Below are 9375 nucleotides of genomic sequence, written 5' to 3' on the forward strand. Positions count from 1 at the left end.
TAGACAGGTAGACAGCTGCCCAGGTAAACAGCTAGACAGGATGCAGTGAGTCATAAAAAATCTGATGGCTATTGCAAAGAGTGCATGCACTTCTGTTTTAGTGAGAGATTATGAAGAGGTGGAGAACTTTTGGGTCTGCCCGCTTCTGTAGTTGTCTGCTTCCTGTTTAAACAACAGTGAATCCTCAGCTGTCAGAACAACAGTGATCTGAAGCTATCATTTACCTTTTACACAGGCATATACCCTAACTGTATGTATTTCTCTTCCGTTACAAAAGCGTGCGCCCTATTCGCAGGTACCTGCTGTGTGGACAGACAGTGCTGGGTGACATGACTTCACCTGGCATGGCCCTCGTCACCGCCTCCATGAGGGGTACCCCTCCCGCGAGTCCGTCCAAGAAGCAGATGGTGCCACCGGTGCCCGGGTCGCCCCTCGTCGTGGCGGCGAGCAGTCAGATTCCGCGAGCAGCGAGTAGAGCCGTGCAGGTGTGGACAGACTCCTGTCATTAATTCCTCCGTCCTAGAATCCACTACAGCAGTCCTTGCTCTGTCGCGAGAGATCAGGAACCACGAAAATGTCCCAATTAAGCCGTGGTTCCGATTAGGCGGTGAACGCATAACGACATGCATAAGGATTGCCTTTTTAAGACATGTTGTTTAAGCGATGCGCCCGTATATCCGAGGCGCGATAAAGCTGGGACCACTGTACTTGGATAATTGCGTAACCAATGGTCAGGTGATTGATAATTGAATTTGAAGGGCCTTTAATATTAAAGCTTTAGTATGAGAGCCCTTTAATAACGACCGTAGTGACAATGCGTGGTAACTGTTACAACGTGTGTAGCAACCGTGACGAGGACGGTGCGTGGATGCTTCCACTCTGTACAAATAGATCTACATTTCTACGTAGAAAAATGTGTACTCCGAATTGTTTCCGTATGATTGCGAACGCGAATTCCTATATATGTAGCCAAAATGGTGTGTATCTTTGTTATTATTATTATTATTATTATTATTAGGGTATATATTATATATTGTACGATGTCTTTCGCAGGTTTTGACTGCTTCAAGGCAGTGTTTGAGAGTATCAATATATTCGAGCATCGGTTGAAAAGATTCAGCAACACCATGGTGAGATCATCCTCCACCAAACGCTCATCGCTATCCGTTCTTTATCACTATCGCTTCATTAAATTTTTCTATCAAAGAGATTTATGATACTCCAAATGTTACCCCAACGAGATTTATGTGCTCTTGATACTGTACCGCATTAGTAACAAACAGTATTTATTAAATTATCCTTCCTTCTTGGCCAATCAACGAGAATCAATCTAACTGTGATGTAGGTGTCCCAGCTCTGCTCATAGTTTTCCTATAACGTAGTCACCATGGCACCACAGAATGGTAATATTATACGATAAGACCAATCTTACTTTTCATTCTTTATATACATCTATAGTATCTATCTTATGTGGATAATGCAGATTATTGCATTCTAGTGTCGAATCCCCTCTTCTCTCTCCCCTTCTCGCAGCAGGTCGTGGATAAGGTTGAGCTGACGGCCACCCTATAATGAACCTCCTGTGAATGCTCCCTCTCTCCCCCTCCCCCTTGTAGGTTGTGGATAAATTGGAAATTATTTTGCGGAAGGCAACTGCTGCGTGCCTCCTATAGCACTAACCTCTCTCCCCCTCTCTCCCCCTCTCTCCCCTTCTCTCCCCTTCTCTCCCCCTCTCTCCGGCAGGTCGTGGATAAGGTGGAGTTGACGGGCATGGACTACCTGTGGTCTGTGGCGCTCGAGTCGTCGGACGAGCCGCTGGCAGACGCCGCCGTCAGCTACCTCATTGAGCTGCTCTACCTGAACCTCGCGCCGCGGCTGAAGAAGGACGCGCAGGCCCTGCACAGACGCTTCATCAACGACTGCTACAAGCGACTCGAGGTAACTCATCGACGACGATGCGCAGCGGAGGCGTGGCAAGCGGGAGAGGGGTTCTGACGTCGGACGTCGGGCGTCGCCGGCCGCGAAATATGTTGACCGCGAATGTCTGTCACCGAATGCTTCGTCGATTTTACAAGTTGCGAATTTTTAAAATTGAGGGATGGATTTTGCCGAAAGTTGATTAACGGAAGGTTGCCGTTGCGGGGAAACGTGCAGCTTGGAAGCCTAGGAATGGCTTTTTCCTCTCGCGACCTTTGCTGACCTTGGTGCGGTGCACGTGCAGATTTTGTCAAGTTGTTTCCTAGAGCCGGCAACTATGCGTGTATCGTGTCAGCTAGTGTTTGATTACCCCTACAGACGTGCATCCCTGCCTGCAGTTCCTGCATGATTCCTGCAGTATAAATAATGCAGCATAATTCCAGCAGTTACAGCTAATGCCCCTGATAATAGTAAATAACTAATATTACCGCTACAGGAACCCATCCATGCACGGTATATGCATCAATTCCTACAGTCATAGCTAATGTATTCTGTCAGTAGTTAATAGCTAGTGTTACAACTCCAGACCTGCATCCGTGCACAGTATATGCACTAATTCCTGCAGTCGTGGAGTAGTTTTCCTGGCTAATGCATCTTACCCAGTAACTAGCTAATGTTACAACTACAGGCATGCATCATCACGCTGGGTAACTCTGCACTGGCTGACGCCATCTCTCAAGCGACCAAAGTACTGACCGCGTCGACGGTGGCTGAGGTCGCATCCGTACCTACTCCATCCAGGTGAACCACCCGTACTCGTTAATTAGCCATTACTCATTAATTATCCATTACTAAGTTAATTAACCATTACTCAGAAACTAACCATTACTTGGTTAAGTAACCAATACTTGGAAACTAACCGTTACTTGTTATTTGTTAAGTAACCACTAACTATTACATGATAATATTAATGTCAGTCAGCTAAGTATACACTTGTATTATATAGCTAGTATTATACTTATATTATATAGCTAGTATTATGCTTATACTATATAGCTAGTGTTATACTTATGTTATATAGCTAGTATTATACTTGTACTTGTCGCATGGCTTCTCTCATCCTCCCCCGCGGATCTTCTTCGTCTGCAGGGTTGGGAGGCTACAGAACATCGAGCGTCTGCTGCTGATCGCCGAGCGTTACGTGACGACGGTGGAGGACCACCACGTGCCGCGCACCATCCTGCCGCACGCTCTCAGCTTCCACGGCCACCCCGTAGCCCTGCACGTCGCCTGTGACGCGCCCAAGCATGAGTTCTCTATAAACGTGAGTCTAGGGGAGGGTACATAGGGGTGGGGGGAGGCGGGAAAACACTTCTGTAGATTCCTATGTGAATGAAATCCTATTAAAACCAGAAGAAAAAAACTTAGAATCCTATTGACAAAATATTCTATACCATTCTATAGGAAAATATCTAGGAAATGTTTCTATAGAGTCCTATAGGAATAATTTTCTATAAAAGTATAGTAATTTTTATATGGCGTCCAATAGACAATTTTCTGTAGTCCTCTCTACATACAATTCCTACAGAATAATTGCTGAATATTTAGTACATGTGTTTGTATTTGAATTATATGCAATAAAGATTTAATAATAATAATAACAAATTGACTTTGCGGCTCACAGGCGCACTCAAACGAGACGTTGGCATCGGTGAAGGAGCGGGTAGCTCAGTACCTGAAACACAACCCAGAACAGATACAGCTGGCAGCAGGCGACTCGATCGTAAGTAGCATCGCGCGATGGGGGAGACACATTGGTTTGTAACTCTTGGATACCGATCGCCGGCGGGAGAATTAGAGGAACGAACAATCGTAGAAGAACTTGATTGAAGTGTAGGAGGGGGGGGGTAGAGGTGTGCAACAGGTGTGTTATCAGGTGTGTTTTACTGTGGTAAGCAGGTGTGCTGTAGTTTGTTAATTAGACACGGTGTGGTTTGTTAGATAGGTGTTTTGTGGTGTGCAGTAAGTAGGTGTGTTGTGATGTGTTGTGTAGGTATGATCTGCGACTGTGTTATATTTCTGACAACAAGTTTGTTGTGTAGGTATATGGTGTGGGTATATATATCCGTGTGCGTGGAATGTAGTTCTCTTGGGAGACATTGTCAGAAACGTCACGAAAATTTCTTATAAAAATTTTTGCATTGCACTTCACTACAAAACTTCAAGCTTTTAGACATATGCTGTCATAGCTGCTTGTGACAACATGATCTTTTTGACAATGCCCCACCCCCACCCACTCACTAAGCTGTCTTACGTTCTCTCCCATGCTGCACACAGCTGCTGAGCAGTCAGGACCAGAAGCTACTCTATCAACTGGAATTCCAGGACGTGCAGCCGCTGCAGTGCAAGATGGGCATCGCCACGGTGGGCCCCGTCGTACCCTACACCGGCACCTACCACCAGCCCGTACAGGTGAGCGCATTGCGACGAGGATGCAGCGTCGGTCTGTGACTGCGGTTGGGTTTTGGGGGTGTGAGTAGTGTGAGTTAGGGTTTTTTTGTTTTTTGTTTTTTTTTCCTCCTTCCTCGTTTCTCTGAGGAGAGAGTAGAGGAGGTAATGCAAGCTGCCGTGCTGTGGGGGATACGTGTTATGGGTGAGTATGTCCCAGAGTGTGGTGGCAGGAGTGTGCCCCTGCCACATTAATGGAGGAAGATGAATCATAAGTTGCACTGTTTGCTATATTGCACTCACTCATGATTGTGCTGACAGTATCACAACAAGCTGATGTTTTCTTTCTCCCTTGTAAATGTGAAAGGTATGACTGTGTACAGACAAATTCCTTCTCCTCTAGATCTGTAAATGTAGAAGACACAGAACAACATCTTCCATTCACCTTTCTGAAACTACATTTTAGTTTTGGGCTTGTTTACCTAAATTTGAAAGGGGGATGTTGCCTCCTGGTTCACTTCAGTGATGATTCAAGAATCCAGTAATAATCTTCCTTGTTGACCGAAGATCAGTAATCTCTTTGTAATCAGAATCTATCAAATGCACCTTTTATCAACTTTTATTAAGCCATATTGTTCATAAAAGGAGCAATATAACTATTACAAAATTCGATTACACGTGTGGAGCTACTTAGTAGTAAAAGGGGAACACTACCATGGACAGATACTATGGATGCGATACCGTGTGCACATCTCTTATACCCCGTACAGACTACGAATTTGATATGGTACTAAACTGTAAAAATTGCAGTGTGTACACGCTATCCCGCTCCAAATACTCGCTGGCCCGCTCCAAGTTGGGCCCCCTTACGAAGCAGGGCTATCTTGGTGCGCACCAAGTTATCCTGCTGTAACTCTGTGTCTGTACGCAATCGGTGCCTAACGCGCGCCAAGTTTTGCAATGCGCATGCGCATAGCCTTATTTAGGTCACGTATGCTCGCTCGCACGCATGCTCACTGTACCTCGCTGTCTGCGTGGTGACGTGGCGAGCAGGGAACTGAGCGGTGGGAGAACTGATGACTCATTTAGCCTGCTTCAGAGTTTTGTGTCTGTGCGCTCCTAGTTAGCGCGCATTAGACGCGCTTCTAACGTGCGCTAAAATTCGTAGTCTGTAAGCTGTTAATTAGGACTAAGCTGTTTCTACAGTGCTGCCTTTTGTACTCAATTTCAGCCAGAAGAGTCAACAAAAATGGAAGTTGAGGTACTAATTTCGTCGCGCGCCGCTTCCGCGAACTAACATCCCACGATCACGTGCTACAGATGAAAATTTCACTACTTTGTTAGGTTTACGAAAATGATTCCTAAAAATATTAAAGAGAACGAGGTCGTGACCGGCAGGTTACTCACGCATTCTGGCGGAATATTCAAGTTGACATCAATGTTATTACATGGAAATTATTTACCCTATTTTTTAAAGATTTCACATAGCAATATTAGCCACTCAGTGCGGCTTTAAATGCACACCTGTTCATCGTAATGCATCTAAATTCTTCGATTTACCGTCAAATTCCCCACCGGTGGAATTCGTGACTTTGGTAATTCAAATTACTCCACTGATTATTTCATCGTTGCATACCCGAACGTCGTCACAATCATTCTTCAACGGAGTTGACCTTAAGCATGCTTGCCATGACCTTGAGTTCTCTCTGCAACCTTAAGAGCTTACTGCGACCTTTAACGCTTTCTGCAACCTCGAGTTCTCGTTCCACGACCTTGTGCTCCCGCATCCGTGACCTTGGCTTCTCTCTCGTGCGCGTCACAGGTGAGCAGTGCGTCGGCGTCTGCGAGCGCGCCCAACACGTATGACCTTGACCACGAGCGACAGTGGCCCGGCGTCATCATGGCTGCCGGCGGACATGTGTTTGAGATGTTCTACCAGCTGGCAGAGCTTGACGATCCAAGGTGACCCCCGACTCCCACCCACCCCCCATCCAAGATGGATGTCGAAATCGCTACTGTTTTATTATTCAGGAAATTACTTTGAGGAAATAGTTATGTTAGTTGTAATTATAACTGCTGTCCTATTTCTATTCGATTATTGTTTCATTGTGCTATTACTACTATTTCTTATTATTCTTAGCCTATTTTTGCCTTGCCCTTAGAAACTTTTGCAGTGAGACAATACAAGATGACCTTGATCTCGCAAAAGTATGCTATAGTTTTTCCTTAACCCCTCTCGAAGGTACAGTAAGATGACTAGTGCTGCCCCCATGTGCTAGTTTCCTGACGTCACATGTGTGAGTTTGTTGTTTGTGTCTAATGTAGGATCAGAGCCAGGGTGCGAAGCCTGCTGATGCTTATACCTACCGACTCCTCAGTACTGGATGCTCTAGACTCCATAGGTGCCAAGGTACACTATACGTTTAAATTCCAGTTATATGTGACCCGCTCCAGCAAAACCAGGATTAAGTAGGAAATTCTACAAATTGAGTTATGTTCATATCTGAATAGATCATCTAATTACCTTTAAAATGATATATAATATTTGGCTATATCTAAAGAATTGACCGATCTACAGCAATTTGAAGATCGGGAACCGACTTATTCCGGAATATGCAGCTTTTGAGATAAAGCGTCCGGGGTAAGGGCCAGTCAGGATGATGGTCAGGGGCCCATTCAAAAAAAAATTTTTATTTTATTTTTTTATTAAAAATAACGCAGTAAATAATCTAAGAGATATTGAACCGCTATATATGCACTTAGGAACTTATTTTTGTAAAAATAACTCAAAACAATACTTGCGACTTAGTCCGTATTATGCTGGAGCGGGTCACATATTGTTAAGCACTAAAATAATGTTTATTAGATAAATAATAATACTATAATGACCTGATAAATAATAAGAAGCCGATGACAACGATAGCAAAGATATATAATTAATGATATATGCAGAGAGCACTCTTACAGTAGCATATGAGATGGATGGTAAATGTTGGATTCCTATATACATATGATAAACTCGAGCTCATCGTGAAGGAACTAGAACAGAGTAGATGTGGCCATCTTGCCACTTGCTCTCCCCCTGTCTCTCACATACTCTACAACTGTCCATCTGTCCCTTCTTTCCCACCCTCTCTCCTTTCCTCTATCCCATTCCCTCCCATTCTAGCTTTCTCTCTCTCTCTCTCTCTCTCTCTCTCTCTCTCTCTCTCTCTCTCTCTCTCTCTCTCTCTCTCTCTCTCTCTCTCTCTCTCTCTCTCTCTCTCTCTCTCTCTACCTCTCTCTCGCTCTCGCTCTCTCTCTCTGTGTGTCTCTCTCTCACTCTACAGGAGGGTAGACTCCCTCCCCCTGCCGTGGGTGGTGCGTAGCCCACGGTGCATTTGACCCTCTCTCCCTCTCCCCCTCTCTCCCCCTCTCCCCCTCTCTCTCTCCCTCTCCCCCTCTCTCTCCCATTCTATATACATATATCTCTCTCTCTTCCTCTACAGGACGGTAGACCGCCTCCTCCTGCCATGTCGGGTGTAGAGGAGGCGGTGCGCAGCCCGCGGGTCAGCCCCCGGCTCAGCCCGCGTAAACGTCAGGAGGCCAGCACGTCTGTCAAGGAAGGCTTCAGCAGCAAGCTGACGCTGCAGCGGCTGTTCGACGCCTGCGCGCCCAGCATGTCGACGTTCAGAGTTGTATACAACCTACAGGTGAGCATCTCGAGATGTATACAACATGCAGGTGAGGTAGCGTGTTGACGTTCACAGGCGACAGGTAAGCCTAATGAGTCAACGTTTAGAAATTATAGTTACTTACGGGCATGTTTAGATTTGTACTCACTCATTCACTCACACGCACGCACTCACTCACACCCACGCACTCACTCACACCCACGCACTCACTCACTCAGTCACACCCACGCACTCACTCACTCACTCACTCAGACACACTCAGCCACACACTCGGTCACACACTCACTCACTCGCTCATGCACTGCCTGACTCACTCACTCAATCACTCGCCCACACACCCACCCACTTTCTCACTCACTCACTCACTCACTCACTCTCTCTCTCACCCACTCACTCACTCTCTCACCCACTCTCTCACCCACTCAATCTCTCACCCACTCGCTCTCTCTCACTCACTCACCCACTCACACACTCACTCACTCACTCACCCACTCACTCACTCACTCGCCCACTCACTCACTCACCACCTGCTGCGCTCTCTCCTCTCTGCACCAGGTGTTGAGCGCTAAGCTGATGCCGACTACGGGCGACCCGGCGACGTTGAAGAGCGCACAGCAGTTCTGCGAGGACTTTCTCAACGCGGGCGGCCTCGGCCTCGTCGTCAACGTGCTGCAGCGCGACGCCATGTCATCCGACGTCGACTACGAGACGCGGCAGGAGTGCTGCTCCATCGCCCTGCAGCTAGCCAGGTGAGGCGGGTAGGCAGGTAGACAGCTGAGTGGGTAGACAGGTGAGGCGGGTAGACAGGTAGACAGCTGAGTGGGTAGACAGGTGAGGCGGGTAGACAGGTAGACAGCTGAGTGGGTAGACAGGTGAGGCGGGTAGACAGGTAGACAGGTGAGCGGGTAGACAGGTGTGCGGGTAGACAGGTGAAGCGGGTAGACAGGTGAAGCGGGTAGACAGGTGAGGCGGGTAGACAGGTAGACAGGTGAGGCGGGTAGACAGGTGAAGCAGGTAGACAGGTAGACATGTGAGCGGGTAGACAGCTAGCTAGGTCAGGTAAGCGGGTAGACAGGTGAGCGGGTAGACAGGTAGCCAGGTCAGGTAAGCGGGTAGCCAGGTAGACAGGTGAGCTGGTAGACAGGTGAGCGGGTAGACAGGTAGCCAGGTCAGGTAAGCGGGTAGCCAGGTGAGCTGGTAGACAGGTAGACAGGTGAGCTGGTAGACAGGTAGACAGGTGAGCTGGTAGCCAGGTAGCCAGGTGAGCGGGTAGACAGGTAGCCAGGTCAGGTAAGCGGGTAGACAGGTGAGCGGGTAGACAGGTAGACAGGTGAGC

General features: G+C 47.2%; 1 protein-coding gene across 1 annotated transcript in view; it reads left to right on the forward strand.

Annotated features, from left to right (window-relative positions):
- The window catches only part of LOC106804957 (ubiquitin carboxyl-terminal hydrolase 24-like), a 46836-nt gene that overhangs the window by 14388 nt on the left and 23073 nt on the right, over nt 1-9375 (forward strand). The window contains exons 17-27 of the mRNA XM_014806373.1: nt 1054-1130; nt 1744-1938; nt 2606-2718; nt 3067-3241; nt 3602-3700; nt 4255-4389; nt 5597-5626; nt 6188-6327; nt 6691-6775; nt 7854-8057; nt 8595-8788. Coding sequence (XP_014661859.1) covers nt 1054-1130; nt 1744-1938; nt 2606-2718; nt 3067-3241; nt 3602-3700; nt 4255-4389; nt 5597-5626; nt 6188-6327; nt 6691-6775; nt 7854-8057; nt 8595-8788 — 1447 coding nt within the window. The remainder of the gene's footprint in view (nt 1-1053; nt 1131-1743; nt 1939-2605; nt 2719-3066; nt 3242-3601; nt 3701-4254; nt 4390-5596; nt 5627-6187; nt 6328-6690; nt 6776-7853; nt 8058-8594; nt 8789-9375) is intronic.

Source organism: Priapulus caudatus, unplaced genomic scaffold (assembly GCF_000485595.1).
Source record: "Priapulus caudatus unplaced genomic scaffold, Priapulus_caudatus-5.0.1 Scaffold94, whole genome shotgun sequence".
NCBI classification, from domain to species: Eukaryota; Metazoa; Priapulida; class Priapulimorpha; order Priapulimorphida; family Priapulidae; genus Priapulus; species Priapulus caudatus.